Source organism: Callithrix jacchus, chromosome 19, assembly GCF_049354715.1.
Source record: "Callithrix jacchus isolate 240 chromosome 19, calJac240_pri, whole genome shotgun sequence".
Classification (NCBI taxonomy): Eukaryota; Metazoa; Chordata; class Mammalia; order Primates; family Cebidae; genus Callithrix; species Callithrix jacchus.
This window is the reverse complement of record NC_133520.1, coordinates 12974151-12992638: the sequence shown is the minus strand read 5'-3', so window position 1 is coordinate 12992638 and position 18488 is coordinate 12974151. Positions and strand designations below refer to the sequence as shown.

General features: G+C 37.1%; 1 protein-coding gene across 1 annotated transcript in view; it reads right to left on the bottom strand.

Moving 5' to 3' along the window:
- Nucleotides 1-18488, bottom strand: part of USH2A (usherin) — an 815757-nt gene that overhangs the window by 583632 nt on the left and 213637 nt on the right. The window contains exons 16-19 of the mRNA XM_002760516.6: nt 17919-18077; nt 8287-8781; nt 6958-7227; nt 5190-5359 (exon numbers count right to left, since the gene is read on the bottom strand). Coding sequence (XP_002760562.4) covers nt 5190-5359; nt 6958-7227; nt 8287-8781; nt 17919-18077 — 1094 coding nt within the window. The remainder of the gene's footprint in view (nt 1-5189; nt 5360-6957; nt 7228-8286; nt 8782-17918; nt 18078-18488) is intronic.

Sequence of the window (18488 nt, the reverse complement as noted above, 5' to 3'; positions counted from 1 at the left end):
TTCATTTGGAATATTTGCCTAGGAGCTGACCTTAAAATTTCATAAATTACATGAGTAGTTCTAAAGAGCAGTAAGACTGGAATGTAGGATACAGTGTTTCAATAATGTTCAGAAATAAAAGTAGTTTTAAAGATTCTAAAACTCTAGGAATACTTTAAAACTATTTCCTTGCAATTATATTTTGAAATCAGAAAAACGTCAAATACCAAGCAAGTATTTTTCTAATTGTAAAATTGTTATTGATATACTGAAGATGTAAACTTTTCTGTGAAATTTGATTGAAAATTTTCTGAATAAAATAAACATCAAACCGAGTTAAATTTATGAATAGTGCTATAATAGTCATCCTTTCAGAAGAATCCTGGCAGAATCCAATGTAAATTTTTAGAAAATGGAATTGTTTTTAGAATAAAATACCTTAAGCTATTTCTTATTTAATTTAGGAAGTTGAATTATTTTTTAAACAAATTATTCTTTGCAGCAAGAACCCACAATGAAATAAAATAAGAAAGAAAACATCTACACTAAAATTTATTTTGATGGACTTTTACTTCTCTACAGATGATTATTATAAATTGCATTATTTTCAAAAGATATTATTTGCCTCAGAACTTGCAGCATAAAATCATCACTCAGATAGACTTTGTCTTTATCATGCACATAGAGTCAACTTATAAGTTTTATAAGATTTATCTAATTGAAAGTTTTTCATGAAATAAGTCTTCAAAAGGGTAGGAAAAACTCTTCAGTAGCTTGAACTCCTACAATGAATCCTACATTATCCCCACTTTTATGTATTCCCCCTGCCTCATTCTTAGCCAAAGATGTCTTAATAGTTATTTTTACAGTAGACTTTCCCTGGGAATTTTGGCTATTTATTTCCAAAGATTATGACAAGACACACTCGGGTCAGTTCAGATACAAACTTAATCACTGAGAAGGCAAAAAATTGGACTTTGTTCTGCTACTTTTGATTTTATTTCCTTAAATAGAGAATGAGGATGACTGATTTGCAGTGGAGAGAGTTCAAAAGAGAATAAGGTAGGCCCAAGGCAGTGGCTCGTGCCTGTAATCCCAGCACTTTGGGAGGCTGAGGCAGGTAGATCACTTGAGGTGAGGATTAGAGAACAACTTGGCAAAGCTGGCAAAACCCTGTCTCAACTAAAAATACAAAAAGAAAAAAAAAAATTAGTCAGGCGTGGTGGCATGCACCTGCAATCTCAGCTGCTCGGAAGTCTGACACACAAGAATGGCTTGAACCCAGGAGGAGGAGGTTGCAGTGAGCTGAGATTGTGCCACTGCTCTCCAGCCTGGGTAACAGAGCAAAACACTGTCTCAAAAAATAAAAATAAAAAAGAGAATAAGGTGATATACCTATGTCCTTATTCCAGTTCAGTCATAAGGAGCAGGCCTTTAAATAACAATAACAACAACAAAAGATTTATTTTCCTGCCCCATTAAATGATAGCTAGTTTATAAAGTATAATGTAGTTCCATACCATTAATAATAATCAGTAATAATGTGTCAATATTTACCAAGCTCTTTAAGCGGGTAGGTGAGCAGAAATGTTTTTCCCGTTTCACAGATGAATAAAACCAGAAGACATATAATATGGCTAACAACTGAGAGACGTGAAATACGAACAAACAAGGTGACTTCTAAGTCTGTATGTTTATATATGATATTTCTCTTCTTATTGTTTCTTAGAATAACTACTATGATGTAAGTAATAGATACATCAAAAGTGTGTTTTCCAAAGAAAGAATGTTTATAAAGCGAAAGAATTGTAAAAACAACAAAATAAAACATCAAGTGTAAATATGAAATATAACATGGCAAAGACCCCATGGAAGTTATAACTGAATTTACCTTAAACCCCATGGTATACCAGATTGGTAGACTAACCTGTTTGAGTTAAAAGGTATGTATGATACCAGTGGTGTTTTCATCATGAGATAGTTGCAAATGAGTCAACACATTACCAGATTAATGAAAAATAAGAAATCATAAATTATTTACTGGCTTTTCTTTGTCATCTAGTATACAAAATAAAATTGTGTGTTTTATATGCATTCTGTCCACTAAAAAGACTTAGGAAAAAAATGGCAAACCTATTAGCAGTAGATTGCATAGCGTCTTCCAAAAATTCAGAATGAGACCTTATTTGGAAATAGGTTCTTTGCGGATGGAATTAGTTGTCATCCTGCATTTAGGGATAGTTTAAAATCTGACGACTGGCGTCTTTATGGGAGAAATGAAATGGACACACAGTACAGAAGAGACAGATACACAGAGAAGGATGTGTGAAGACAGCGGCAGAAATCAGAGTTATGTTGCCAGAAGCCAAGGAACACCAGGAACCATGGGGAAGTGGAAGAGAATTGTCTCCTAGAGCCTGTGGGGGACTTGGCGCTACCTAAATTTCCATTGCTTAGGTAACACCTAATTTTCCATTGTTTTAAGCCACTCAGTTTATGTTAATTTGCTACACCAGCCCAAGGACACAAATACTCTAGGGTACAAAGATCTGACCTCTTGACTTAATTTGAAACATGCCAAGAGGGTCACTTCAGCTCCAGGACTACCCACAGAATCAGCTGAGGCTGTTTCTACTATTAAGTCACAGCTCAGCTTCCTCACTGCTCAGTCCTGCTCCTTTGTCACTTCATGCTTGTTGTTTCTGAAAGTGCTCCCCCAATGAACCTCTGCATTCAGTCTTCTGCCAAGAGAGAGCCTGTTTCCAGGGGAATTTGCCCTAAGATCGCTGTACTAGGAGTGGCTTTAGGAAGGAGACTCTAAAATGATATTCTGGAGTTCCATCATCCACCTGCTGGTTTGCAATGAGGATCTCATCACCACTAGCAGGCAGAGTACTGATAGTCTACAGCATGTCCTAGTGGTGCAACCCTTAAGCTTCCATTAGTGGTGAACTGGCATGAGTTGCCAGTGGAAGGTAATTCACTGGTTTGCTGGAATTGGTAATTATAAGGACTGCTCTGGGGAAACTAGTAATCATAAGGACTATGCACGCCTCTTGCTGGTTGCTATCAATGCACTGAAGAAAGACAAAGAAAATCTCAGGGTGATTAATCACCAATTTAAGACAAACTGTGAAAGCCTTCTTGACAGTATTGTTTCTTTTTATCAATATCATTGTATTAAATAAATCAAAGCAAGAAATGGTAGGTATGCAGAGGTAAGACGGATGTATTCTAGAAAGTGGAAGAGCAATATTATGAAGATTAAGGAATCTGCCATATCAGTAAAGTTTTTAGGAGTCCAAGTGGCCTGAGACATCTAGAATATCCCCTCCAAAATGGAAGACAAAGTATTGCACCTTGCATCTACCACCACTAAGGAAACAGAATTTCTAGTAGACCTGTTCACATTCTGAAGGGAGCATATTCCACACTTGAGAATACCATTCTGAGAAATTTACTGAGTAACATGGAATGCTGCCAGCTATGAGTGCACCACAGAGCAAGAAAGGGCTCTGCACCAAGTCCAGCCTGTAGTACAGGCAGATCAGTCACTTGGGACATAACGTACAGTAAGTTTTTAAATTTGACAGCACTAGAGGTAAGCATGGTGGGAAAAGATGTTGCAAGGCACATATAAAAAGAGAATCACAAGGCAGATAAACCTCAAGACCTTGGAACAAAGGCATAACATGTAACAAAAACTATACACCATTTGCTAAATGGCTCCTAGCATGCTTTCAGGCTTCAGTAAAAACAGAACATCTGGTATGGAATACCACATAGCCATGTAGTTAGAGCCACTTGTTTATAATCTGGGAATTGTCTCAGCCGAGTCTTGAGGTTAGGAGGGCCCAAAACAAGTTCATCATAAAATGGAAGTGGATGTCTGAGATTGGGTATAAGCAGAGCCAAAAGCCATGATACACTGTGCAAGCAGGTGGTTCAGACCCCCTTGGCATCCATCATTCTTATACTGGTGGCTCAACCTCAGCTCATACTGATAACCCATGGGAGGTACCTTCAGAGCTGAAAGAATTGGAAAATAAAGCAGAGTTTAATTCACAGATAGCACGTCTTGGTAAGTGGTTAGAAGTCAAACATGGTGGCTGTTACTCTACAACCCTTGTCAGAGACGGCCCTGTGAAACAGTAGAGAGGAGAAATTCTCTCAATGGGCAGAACTTCAGGCAGTTCACCAAGTCACCCATGTTGTATGGAAAGAGATGTGTCTCAGGATAAAACATATCTGGACAATATGACAGTGGCTTGGATATATTGGTCACAGGCATGAAAAAAAAAGATGGAATGATCAGGAACTAGGAATTCTGGGAAAGAAAAATGTGGCTAGATCTATGGAAGTAGGCATAAAGTGTAAAGATCTTTTTATCTTATGCTAATGCCCAGCAAAGAGTAACTCCCTCAGAAGAGGCATTGAACAGCCAAGTACACAGAACAACTCATTCAGTTTACAACCTTCCACCAGCTTCTGGGATTGGCCACCTGGAGGCTGGTAAAATGGGCAGAAAGGCATACCAGTCACAACTGTAAACTGGAGAGAACGAACCTCTCATCCTCTAGGAGTGCTGTGCTTATCAAATGAATTAGTCCACATATGCAGTAAAGCCTCAGTAACTTTTAGCTATGATAATTATTCTCACTGCTGCTAGCTGGAGGATGAATTATTAGAAGGCAATATGTTCTGTTTATTCAAAACCTTGAACATATTCATATTTCATTTTGTTATAAACTATGATAAATTCCATTCTTCAAATTTTTTGAAGGAAGTAGAAATGTATACGAAATGTACATATAAGATGTTTATACCAATGTTATTTATATTTCCAAAAGAATTAATATAATACAAATATCAACTGACTACGGACTGGTTAAATACATTATTGTGTGTCCAAATAACATGACAGTACACAGTTAATGAAAGTCAACTTCTTGTAAAACATTTAAGGATACATGATAAACGGACAAAACAAGTCTTATGAAATGAATCACACGAACTTTGCTTCAATATATGTTTATACTGGAAAAAAATCAAGTGACATACAAAGAGGCTTATGCATAAATTATATTAAGAAAAAAATGTCCCATTTAACGAATATAGAAGGAGAATTCTGTCACAGAATTCTGCAAACTCAAAAAATGTCCAAATGAAGCCCTAAGTCAATTCTGAAAGGATGTTAAACATAACAATACCTGTGAAAACACCACTGGAATAGATTGTTGAGGTGATTGTTCAGAAATCATATTGATGTCATAACCCACAACTTTTCCTCTTGTAACATTGTCTGCTGGCTTCTCCCAGGAGATATTGAGAGAGTACGAAGAGAGGGGAATGACTGAAGGGGGGCTCATGAATACAGGTGCTATCAATGAGAACAATAACGACAACATTAAAACAATGAATGGTGTCCCTATATATTTTCAAATTGAATTCACACATTCCTTTTAGTTTCTGAAATATCTTGTACCTTACAAAATATTCTGTTTTGAAAAAGTCTAACAATATGCTGGTATATGTAAAAGGTATTCACTTTTTAAAATGTTATCTGCAAGTATATTATCCATCTTCATATTACCAGCTACCTTCTATTTACAGAATAAAAATCTCAAGGGAATTTGCTTGTGTTCATAAAGATAATTAGTGGCTGGCTAGGTAGGAAATTATAAGTCCTATGAGTATCTGAAAGAAGTCACAAAAATAGAATATCCCGGTCCAAAAAGTTCAGAAAAAGGCATGGCGACGGTCTGGATTTCCCATGTAGGGAAATATGTCATTGAGCCAATCCAATGCAGCTGAGTGAATATTGTTCTCCAGAAACAGGTAAGCCTAAAGCATTCTAAATAACCCCAATGAATGTCTCAAAGTTTTTGTCAAATTTTTATGGAAATGTTCAGGATACATCCACACATACCTTTCCCCCCTGCTACCCTTGAGCTATTAATAGGGATTTTAAATGAGTTAACCAAAGGTGTATTATCAAAGAAACTCATTGCACTTTCATTAGTCAGTGACCCATAAGATTATGAGGGCCCAGTATTGCAGTTTCACCCGTTACTTTTCATTTCTGACCTTGATTTTCCCCTTCCAGAATGCCATGCCTCATCACTTGTGCTATCACGGCTCTATTATTTGCCCAAGATGGCTGATCGTCATTAAGAGATGCTCAAGTACAATGCGCATTTTATTCATGAAATGATTTCCTTGGACATCAACCTAAGGGTACCCTCATCCTCCATACTCCTAACAGGTCAAGTTAAGATCAACACTTTGGTTTCTTTGATATCTACAGATCACACACATAACGAAAGTGTATTTTTTTTTCTTAAAGGCTCATGAAATTTAAAGTGCTTTTAATATAAAAAATAAGGTGGAGGCTTAAAAATATTTGCCTTAATGAAGATACTCAAGAAAATTTAGGTATGTTGTCCTTCTTCCTTATCACCATGCCAACTGCTTACAAGCACACTGTGAATTACAGATTTTGATGCCCAGGATTCTGTCATTATGTACAATCTAGTATCTAAACTATTTATTTTGGAAAGATAAATAAAAACAAAGACAGATTTGTGGACTTGGTACAGTTATCTCTTTCCTTGAACATAAATTATGCTGCATATGGAGCAAGATGAGACATGTGTCCAATCCACTTCAGGACTGGAAACCAAACGCTATTTTTGACAAATATTCCCCAAAGACTATAACTATAGTAAAGTCATTTTCCATTTTCGCCCCATGAATTAATAACTAAAGCATTTACTTTTGCCCCCTAAAACTCACTGCAAGTCCTTTATGACCTTGAGTTGTTTATGTAACCAACCCATATATATTAAGTGTTTCCTTGGTCTATGGAAGTTTCTAATTCTTGCTTTTCAAAATGTACTTTAGCAGTGTTGACTTTAATCTGAGGAAGCACTTGCCTCCAGAAGTTTTAAAAGTAGAACTTAAAGCACTGATCTTTACCTGATTCTCCCGTTCTTTCTGACACCCAAGCAGAAGACACACTTCCGGCCATATTCACAGCTAAGACTCTAAACTCATACTTGGTGTATGGCTCCAAGCCAGTGACAGTTGTAGCTGTTTGAGGTGGTTTTAATGCATTTTCATAGGACGATTCTGCAAATGAATGAGGACTGAGCCAACCACTGCTCTGAAAAACTCGACTTTCCTCAGATGTGGTTTCTTCAGAAGATCTCAATCTTCTCATGTATAGTTCATACCTTATAATTATTCCTAGAGAAATTTAATAGTGAACCAAAGTGACTCATCAGACAAAGGGGTTACTTTGGGGGTAGGTTAGGGACAGGTCAGTTAAAGAGTGCTAGATTTATATTATCCTTCTACTTCGATTACTGTCAATTTTTTAAGGCTTCAAAGCATAGTGATTTAGTAGTTTGGTAATCTAGATGACAGGTACATAGAAGACAACAAACTGATATATAGATGAATGTATAAAACACATTTTTATAATGTGTAAAATACCTTTAAGGCATACACATGGGGAAAACAAACCAAAATGGACAACTTATAGACAAAAAAGAACTATACTTTATCATAGGTAAATTCAATCTTTTTTCAGAATTGATGGTCATTAAGAATGGTCAGGTCTATTAAGAATGGCCAGTTCTTTGGGAGAATTTGATTATTGCAGCTCCAGTCTGTACACTTTCAAATTTGAAGGTTTTAACTTAACACAAGCCCTGTTTGCATAAATGTTATAGTCAATTTCTACCCAGTTTTACCAAACAACTTTAAAAATCTGAAGATTTTGCTATAGTATGTACATAATATAAATGATCAAAAATCTGTGAATGTGTATCTGGCCTATATAACCAAGGGTTCAATTGTATGAATGCAAAAATTAACTTAATGGAGTTGGTTAGCTTATATACATATTTTTTGTATTATTTTATATCTTTTTCTAGCTTAAAAGATTAAATGTACTGCTTATGGGTGCCCTAACTTGTGACACAGTCAAATATAATGCATTTCATAAGTGAGTTTCAAATTATAAACATCATTTGTGTTATGGCAGATGTCATTAAGAGCAAAGATAATATTAGCCTTTTAAGGGGCAATTTAATTGAATGGAATTTGTTATTAGAAGAAATACACTTGTTCCACTAACCAGGACAAACACTATTGTATTTCTATAAAAACTGTTTCTCCATTATTATATTGTACAGTTGTGAAAAGGAATACAATTGCTAGAATCTTCACTGTACAATTACAACGCCTAGATTCTTATTTGTGTCTTACCCAAGAAGGGGAATCTTGGCCTTGAATTCTTACCATTTAGTTCCGTTGGTGGATACCATTCTATGTGAAGTTCTGTAGAACTGATTGTCTGCACCTTAGGTGGACTTAGTCTTTGGGGAGGGGCCTGGGCTGTGGTCACTGTAATGGGCAAGCTGTGTAAACAGCCCCCACTAGTACACGCTTGTACAGAAAAATAGTATGTGGTGAATGGAACCAGATTCCAGATGGTAGCTGAGGTTTCATGACCTTCGTAGGAAACACATGGCTGACCGCCAGCCAAAGGGACACAGGACAAAATATATTTCTCTATAGGCCCAGATTGATTTGAGAGTGTTGTCCAGGTAACCGTCACAGAGTCTGAGACAATAGGAAGGATATAACTTAAAGTCAAATTTCCCTCTGGGACCCCTGGTTTTGTCCTGTAAGTGACAGCTACACTCCTTGTTGAGCCATGCACATTGGCGGTCTCGATGTGATAGGAATATTTGGTATATGGTAACAGGTCAGTGTCTAAGAAGTATTGAATACCTGGAATGAAAAGAAGAAAAGACAATAGTTTCATTTCACAAGTTGGTAAAGAATCACTGCTAAGTGCTTTCCTATCAAATTATTTAATTATATAAACTATACTCATTTACTCTTTTGATTAAGAAAACATTTATATGTACCCCAAAAACTAAAATGCAATAAAATAATTAATGCCATTTCTATAAACCAACTTCTAATGATAAATATTTTTAGAAAAAGATGGTCTTTGTGACTCTTTAAAAATCACATATATGTGTGTGCATGTGTGTGTGTGTGCATATATAATATATGCACATAATTTGGAGAATTGTTGGTTGGAATTTATTAAATCATGTTCTCAATGTTGGAGTTTTATAATGTTTCTAATTTTTTGACATTACAGATAACAAGTAAACACAGTTAAAAAAAAATTTCAGATTTTTAACATTGAAATAATGTAAATACCAGTTGATTGCTTCTATTATTGAGGATAAGAAAAGTGCCATTTGTAACAAAGATATAAAATAAACATTCAGATGCTTGTTTTAGTTCTTGTTTCACTTTTTATAGTATCCTTTTACAGAAAATGAAATACTGCATGTTCTCACTCATAGGCGGGTGTTGAACAATGAGAACACATGGACACAGGGAGGGGAGCACTACACACTGGGGTCTGTTGGGGGGAATAGGGGAGGGACAGTGGGGGGTGGGGAGTTGGGGAGAGATTGCATGGGGAGAAATGCCAGATATAGGTGAAGGGGAGGAAGACAGCAAATCACACTGTCACATGTGTACCTATGCAACTATCTTGCATGTTCTTCACATGTACCCCAAAACCTAAAGTTCAATTAAAAATTTTTAAAAGAAAAGAAAATCTAAGAGAAAATTCTTACAGTTCTCCAAAACAGAAGTAACTATGTTTCCTCTATGTAACTGATTAGCTTGTTAAACACTAAATACACCAGACTAAAGGTTAGTAAACTACCACCAAGGGGTAAAGGTGTCACCAGGCCAACATCTTGACCAGAAAATTTTCTTATTTTCTGACCTACAGAAATGATGTTTATTGTTTTAAGCTGCTAAATTTTGGAGACATTTGTTATGAGCAATAGGGAATTTACACAAGAGAAGTTCTAGATAAGCAGGACTTCTATGCATGAAGGATTGTAAGAGCAGAAAGAAGAAGCTACAAAGAGGTTTTGAAAAAAATAAGATAGGGAGTGGAGGTGATTAGGCACGTGACTGGAACTCCTCGTTCTCTAAGGATGGCAAACACACTGTAGGACTGTGAAACACACAATGCTGGAGTGGCAAGTGGCTGCTGCTTGCTTCCTCATGGGGCTGTTGTATGGGAGATGGAAGGAGGGTTCCATTATGCAGGGGTATCCTAAAGCAATATGAAGGTCCAGCATATTTATGTGCTTACGGTGGAATAGTTAAGCATTCACGGTCTGATTTTTTAATCCGTAGGGTTTCTTGGTTTCTTTTTTCTTTTCCTTCCTTCCTTTCTGCCTGCATGTCTGCCCGCCTGCCTTTCTTTTGACAGGAGATAGAGCTTTATTGTGGAAAAGCTGAGTTCCCAAAAGTCTGAAACAGCAACAATGCTTGGCTGAGCCCATCTACTTACAATACATAGGGGTTGGGGTTTCTCATACACATCTGTACTGCTCTCCATCAGCCTAGATTTATCCCCATAAGCAACTTTCATTTCTTTCCTGGATCTGCCATTGGCCACAAAAGACAGCTCTTTGGGGTGATATCCTATCATATAAACCTAGGCATTTCCAGTCTTTCTTTTTTTTCTTTTTTATCTAGACAGCATTTGACTTTGTCATCCAGGCTGAAGTGCGGTGGCATGATTTTGCAACCTCTGCCTCCTGGGGTTCGAGTGATTCTCCTGCCTCAGTGTCCCAAACAGAATAGCTGGGACTATAGGCGCACGCCATCACGTCTGGGTACTTTTTGTAGAGATGGTGTTGCGCCATGTTGCCAAGGCTGGTCTCAAACCCCTGGGCTCAAGCGATCCACCCACCTCACTCTCCCAAAATGTTGAGATGGCAGGCGTGAGCCACCGCACCTGGCCCTTCTTCCCTGTCTACACCTTCTATAGAGCACCCTGGGGTCTGACTGCTCAGTGGAGGAGGCTTCCGCTGGTGTTGTGGGAGGGCACCTTGGGTATGGATTCAGGTGGCGGCCACTATCTTCTCGGAGACGACCCTGATAGAGCCAAGGAAGGCGAGACAATTTCTCTGGTGGCTGTTTCCAGTTGTGCTATGGGTACCAGGGGTCGCCTGGGATCAGGGTGGGGGCTGGCGGAGGAACAGTCACAACCCAATGAGAGATGCTGAGGTCAGGGTCCCGTTTTCAGCCTGGAAGATGTGGTTCCTGAGGAGGCCATGATCCCTGGCTTCCTGGATGGCCCAGGCCAATGACTTGCGCGGGTTCATGCAGACTCCAGTGTATGGAGCATGGAAGATGACACCCGCAGACAAGCTGCTCCAAGAGTACAACATGCAACTTGTGATCTCAGCAGATGGAGCAGGGATTCCCAGCAAGTTTATTCTTGCAAATCCATGTATTTCAAGTCCCTTGTGGTTGCCGCCATAGTCAGCCCGGATAGGGCAGTAACCCTGCCGCTCCTGGTATTCTTCTGATTCCGATATTTCCGGGGTTAGTTCTTATAAGGGGAAATGAGAACTGGGGGCAAAGAATCCTTCTCAGAGAGAGCTTTGGTGCAAAGAGTCTAGAGGGGAACCTGAATTCCATTGGCACCTAGGAAGAGAGAAAGGATAGGAAGCCGCCTCAGCACGGGGTTTAATATGGATGCTACCATCTTGATGTGTTCCAGCGCGGGAATCTCTTGGTTTCTTGAACAGTGAGGTTGCTGTGTTGAGAGCCAGTGAGCCTACTCTGGGACCTTCTACGGCTGGGACAAAGTGATTCTTCCACCTCTGAGAGGGCCCAAGGGTGGATGTAGGAGATGGGGGAAAAAAATATTCAGAAAGTTTTCAGCCTAGGGGAAGGCTAAAACAGTAGGGTGTTCATGAGGACCTGACCAAGCTGAGAATGATCACGTGTTCACCAGCTTCACGCATTGGACACCAATGCTGTGAGAATGCCAAGGGCTGACATCTGGCCAACTACCTCTTAGAAATGAGCCTGCATCTTCTGAAGGGCCTTCTGCAAAGGGCCACAGGGAAGCTGCCCTTCCCCAAATGTCATGGTGGCTGAGGGAGGGGAATAATTAAAGACTGAACAATACAAGGGAGTATCTGAATGAAAGATGGTTTTGTTATTCTATTGCATATGTTATTGCAAGTTCTTCATGAAAATGTGTTGAGTATTGTATTAGAGTGCAATCAGGACAAAGAAACCACACAGCAATTCGCACAAGAGAAGTTTATAGAGAATGATTGATTACAACATGGTTTTACTTCCTAAGTGGTACAGAACACTCTAAAGAATATAGGAATAGAAAAGACAGGAAAAAATCACCACCCTTAGTGTTAAGGCAGAGCACCCAAAGAAGAATCATATTTGGGAAAGTCCCCTAGGGCTGAGATTCAGACTTTCTAGAGAGCATGCAACTGTGGCCCTTTGTTATTTCTATAAATATATATTTGATTACATTAAAGTTACCTTTATCCCACAATAAGGCTGTTGAAAACATTAACAAAATTTGAAAAATCATTGAAGGCTAGAACAATGATGGAGAATAATCTATTTAACACGCCAAAAGCTAAATCCTAAAAGGCAAAAATAAATATCAGCGCTGAGTATTCCAAAAGACTGTCTGGCATACACTTAAACTGGAAGTTGGAAGACCTATAACCTGATGACAAGGAAAAGAAGTGCAGTGCTTGCTGGATGTTTGTAGCATCTGAAAAATGGAATATAATCCTAATAGGAGAGAATGTATGATGCAAGAGCAGTCTAACAAGAAATTAGAATCAGATAGAATAGGGATGGGAATATGCATTCGTGCAGGAATACTGTATAAGGCAATTTATAGTGTGAACTAAATAAAAGCATTTGAAAGGGTATAAATAGGATACCCATTCATGATATCATAACATAAAAGTAATACTCAGGTTAAAAGAGTGCTTATCTCAAAGTAGTTGCTCTCCTTGTGGGTTAAGGATCTTCAACTCGGAGCCTGAAAATTTGCTGTTACTGCAGACTTCTGCATTTTCAGAGTAGCATTCACACTCCTTGGCTCAGCACTGATTCATGAGCTTGGCGGATACCACCCTGGATTGTAGCACTCCCCCAATGTACCACCTACCAAGGCCACATAGAACTGCCCATGATTGTTGAATGTACCTTGTTTTCTCATATACTTCCATGTCTTTTAATATAAAATTTATTTCATGACCGTCATTCTTCCTCAACTACAGTATCTGAGCCAATTTGGCTTATATTCCCTCCTTACTGGGAAATTATCAGTGGTTCTCATTTACCATCATTGCCTCCACAAACACAGTTACCTCTTCTAAATCTCCCACAATACCCTGCACTTTCTTAACACCCCAGGTTTACTCTGATTCAACATTTGCATATTATATTGTCACTTTGGTTTATTTATATGTCTTCCCACTCAATAAGGAGAACTATTCCTTTCATCTTTGTATTTCTAGTGGCTGATACAGTTTCTGGTTTGGAATAAGCACTGAACAAAATTTTATTAAACACATGAATGATTTTTCTTTACATATCTAATCTATTGTTCCAGTTAAGAATATAATAGTCCCCTCTTATCCACAGGAAATACATTCCAAGATTTCCAGTGGATGCCTAAAACCACAAATAGTACTAAACTATACATATACTAACTTTAAAAAACAAGGTATATCTTTATGTTTTATTTAAGGTAGAAGTCAAGCTACCACTTTGGGAATCATACATAATTAGCCCTACATTATCTCTACCACAGCCCCATTCTGGGTTGCTCATAGGTATCTTCTGTGTCATGGGAAGGAAGTGAACAATTATTGGAGGGAAGAGCACTCTTCTGCTAGTGTTAGGTTCCCCTCTAGATTCTCTACACCAAAGCTCCCTCTGAGAAGGATTCTTTCCCCCAGTTCTCATTTCCCCTTTAAGAATAAACCCTGGAAAAAATATATATATTTTTATATATAACCTACATATAAACATATATATATAAAACATACATATAACCTATACACACATGTATGTATCAGAAGATGAACAGTGTATATATATACATATATATATAATCAGATATATATATATATATATATATATATGCTGTTCTTTTTCCTATACGTACATATCCATGATAAAGTTTAATTTATGTTAGGCAGAGTGAGAGATTAATGACAATAACTAAAAATAAAATATAACAATTATAACAATATATCACAATAATAACTATGGGAATATGGCCTCTCTCAAAACATCTTATTGTACTGTTGATTCACCTATTTGGGGAGCACTGTTAACCATGGATCACAAACTACAGAAAACAAAACCATGGATGAGGGGAACCTACTCCATTCAGAATATCAGCAGCCTTATAAAAACAGTTGCCTGTCATCTTCTCTTCTGTTTTCTTTCTCACCCCATCTCTTTATCTTATGTTTGTTACATTGATCCCTTGATGTAGTATGGTGTGAATTATCACATTAAAAATGGAAATGAATAATAAGGGTAGAAATGAAATACCAGGGCTCATTAAAATATTTGGTTGTGTAAAACTCTAAACTTAAACTATGTTAATAGCTATAGGTGATAGAAACCATTGTTGCATGTGAAAAATCATCCTCTGGTTTCCCAAGGAAGAATTTCTCTAATGGGACATTTAGGGGCTATCTTCCCCACTCATGCCATCCCAAATACGGAACAACTCATCTGATTGTGAATCTGGGGAGTCGGGGGGTAGGGAGCAAATTATGTTCAGATCAGCCCATTGATTTTTCTCTCTTCTAATTTGTCTTCCTGCAGGAAAGAGGATATTGTCTCTAATCTGACTTTCATCAGTAATGAATATCATTCTAATTTTTAAATTTGATAAGCCTACTATGTCTGGTGCTCCTTCAGTTCCAAACACAAATAGAAACAATACCAAAAAACAGTATGAGATACTTTCCATTCTCAAAACCTGCAACACTAACAGTGCTATTTTCCTCCAGTAACTGTTCACTTCCTTCCCCATGACACATTAGATACCTATGAGCAACCCAGAATGGGCTATGGGAGGTATAACGTAGGGCTGATTATGTATGATTCCCAAAGTGCTAGCTTGACTTCTACCTTAAATAAAACATAAACATACACCTTGTTTTTTAAAGTTCACAATCTTCAAAATTAGTCACCATTATTAGCGTGCTGTTACTAATAACAAATAATTCGGAAGCCTTAAAGATGGTACACCCGTATATCATGATCCTAGAATGGAAAATACTGTCCTAGAAAATCCCATAGTACATCAGGCTAGCTAGAAAAAGTTTCCATTCTAAAAAGGAATTCTATAAAGGTCTCAGACAAACGATCAAACTTGCTCGGAAGACAACACTATTAATTTTCTTTGAAAAGTTCAATGATTCTCCACCTATAATTCCTAATGCCTTTATTTAACCCAAAGATTTGTGTTCATCCAGCTGAATATAAGTAGTGTTTCCTTTACATATTACACATGCTAGCCACGCACTAGAAATAGAGTAACAAACATGAGGCTATTATTAGAATGATACGAAGTTCTGACAGTGTTAACCAATTGTTCTTACTGTTCAAATGCCATCATGCAGATAATTTTCACATCATTAATTACAGTGATTGTCAAGAAATGCCAGAAGTGGCATTTTTAATGAAAAATAAGGTTTTAGGAAATAATACCTTGTTTAATAGGATTATATAAATGTCTGATTAGTGAATGAATACACATTTACTATGTAAGAAACTGTTATTTGGATTCCATATTAGTGCAATTGTGAAAAACAGCCAGAGTGTTGTACTCACATGTAATGTTCCATAAAATAGATCCCAATATGTTACTATGGAAAACATGCCTCTGGCTTGAATAATATCATTGACAGTTTTAAGTTTCATTTTGCTATTGCATGAAGCTGTAGGGAAAATACGGTGACCCTAATTCACAACTTCAGAAATAAGTCAACCAGTGGTACTGTCATCTTCAAAATCATTTTCAATATTTTTATAACTCCTCTCTTTCTCTATCACAAAAGTTTAAGTTTCAGGACACCTGGATCATGCTGATATTTGGAAGAAAATAAACATTCTAGTAGCAGGTTTTTAGGATGCTTTGCCAACATGGCAGATGTAGACAGATGTTCATTTCCCTTTGCAATCTGCATCGTGAAGTTCAGAGTTTCCATTAACTTTAAAGAAGACTTGGAATAATGAAGAGACACATAGAGCTAAGAAAGGGGTGGACATAAGAAGCTAAATTCAAGTCATACGAATTAGGTGCAAAATGGAACCCAGTATAATGCATAAAAACTTAATGCTATGCAGGAGTATTAAAGTCAATTAATATGTTAAAACAAGGGATCCTCCTCACCGTTTTAAGGAAGGTTATGGAATTTCAGTGTTCTGACATAGCGTTATACGTTCTCTAACTAATTGAGCATGGTTAAAGCAGAATTTGGAAAATCGTATTAAATGAAGAGAACAAAATAGAAACTCGAATTGGAATTGCTGTTCCAACATTTCTTAAACTAGAGTGTAGCTAAAAATGGCTAGAAGGAAAAATCAGAGAAGATAGAGCTGGAATAATGTAAAAATTTGTATTTTTCATTCCGTCTTTAGGGAAACTATCTAAACACCTGAGTAAAATTTTTTAAAGACAATGAATTCTAATAATTTTATTGCTACAAGTTCCTTTAAAAGCTTCATCAAAGTTACAAAGGTAAATACAGGCTTCATGACTTGTTTATATCCTTCCTCTTTCAAAAGTTCATGTTGCTGTGTTCTATCTCTGCGGAAATAGCAATGTGCATATTAAATTATACAACTGCTTCAGTGTTAGTTCTCTACTTCCAGATTTAATAGTTCTTTAAGCTGAGAATTTAAAAAGTTGAATTCATTATAATAGAACTATTTGATAAAATTTCTATAATATTTACAATTAGAGAAAACTAGATCTATTTATGTCTTCCAGTATTTGTAAATTACAATAGTATCATTCTTAGATTAATAACTTTTAATTACCTTAAACCAGTGGCCCCCAACTTTTTTGGCACCAGAGGCTGGTTTCATGGAAAAGTTTTTCCATCAACCAAGCACAGGGAGGTGAGGAGGGATGGTTTTGGTATGATTCAAACACATTATAGTTATTATTAGATTCTCATAAGGAGCATGCAACCCGGATCCCTTGCATGCACAGTTCACGATAGGGTTCATGCTCCTATGAGAATCTAATGCCACCACTGAAGTGACAGGAGGCAGGTAATGCTCACTCACCTGCTGCTCACCTCCTGCTGTGTGGCCCTGTTCCTAACAGGTCATGGATTAGTACCTGACCACAGCCTGGGGATTGGGGACCCCGCCTTAAATGGTAAGTCATGAACATTCTTCATTTATTGACATGTGAACTAAGATATCAGTTTATAGGCTATCACAGCCTATAATTTATTTAAAAATGAACCAGGATTCTGTTATGCCATATACTATAATTTACTGAAACACTGTTGAACATCTGAATCATTTTCAGTATTTTGCTATTACAAATAGTTTAGGTATGGACAGCTTTTGTGTCCACTTATGACTATTCACTTGAGATAAACTTGCGAAAGTAGGTTTGCTAAGTCAAATGTTATTGTTCAAAGGAAAGATTTTTTATATATTTTAACAAATTATTGTACATGAAAAGTTGTACTAATGAACTCACACAGACACCCAGCAGTTTATAAAAGTTCAAGCTTCCCTACATTCCCATCAATTCTGGATGGGGTCATTTTTTTCCTTTGAGAATTTGATAAGCATTAGTATTTATCAGATAATAAGCATCTCACTCTTACTGCATTTCTTTGATTGCAAGTGAAATTTGTAATTCTTTCTCTGTTTGAAATACTCTGTGCCAGAGGAAACCACAACAGCATTTATCCTCATGTCATAGAACTTAACTAATGTGTCAATTCTCAGAATATTTCTTTCTATTACCAAACCCTTAAACTCACTGTATGGATATTGATCCTCTGTTGTGTAGATTTCAAAACCATCCCTGAGTAAACTGTAAGTAAGCCAGTGGGCATTTGGAGAATCAGGTGGACTCCAGGAGAGATTGATAGCAGAAGAACTTTGAACTTGTCCTCTGGGTGGAGGTTGCTGGAATGGAGCTAAATTACAATGGAGAGAGCATTTATTAGCAAAAGCAATCAATAAACACAAAAGCAAACCAAAGTAAGATATCCAGCAAAGAGGCCTTTCTGATTCAGGATTCTTTATCAAGAAGACATATGGTTTACCAAGACATTAATAAACAAAGGGATGAGTTCTCTAAAACAAAGCTTTTTATCTATAAGCATAAAAAAACTTTTTAGGTCAAAGCAGCTGGCATAAATATAGATGAGGGTAAAAAAACACAATAGTTCTACATTAAGCATTTATTTCTTTGCCTTTTTTTTGAGAAACTATCCAAGGATGCATAACATTTATTTTTTACAAAGTTAATTTTAAAAATGACGTAAGTTCCACTGAAACTTGAAATTTAAGCAGCATAATTTTTGGAGTTTTAAGAGGAAGCTTTC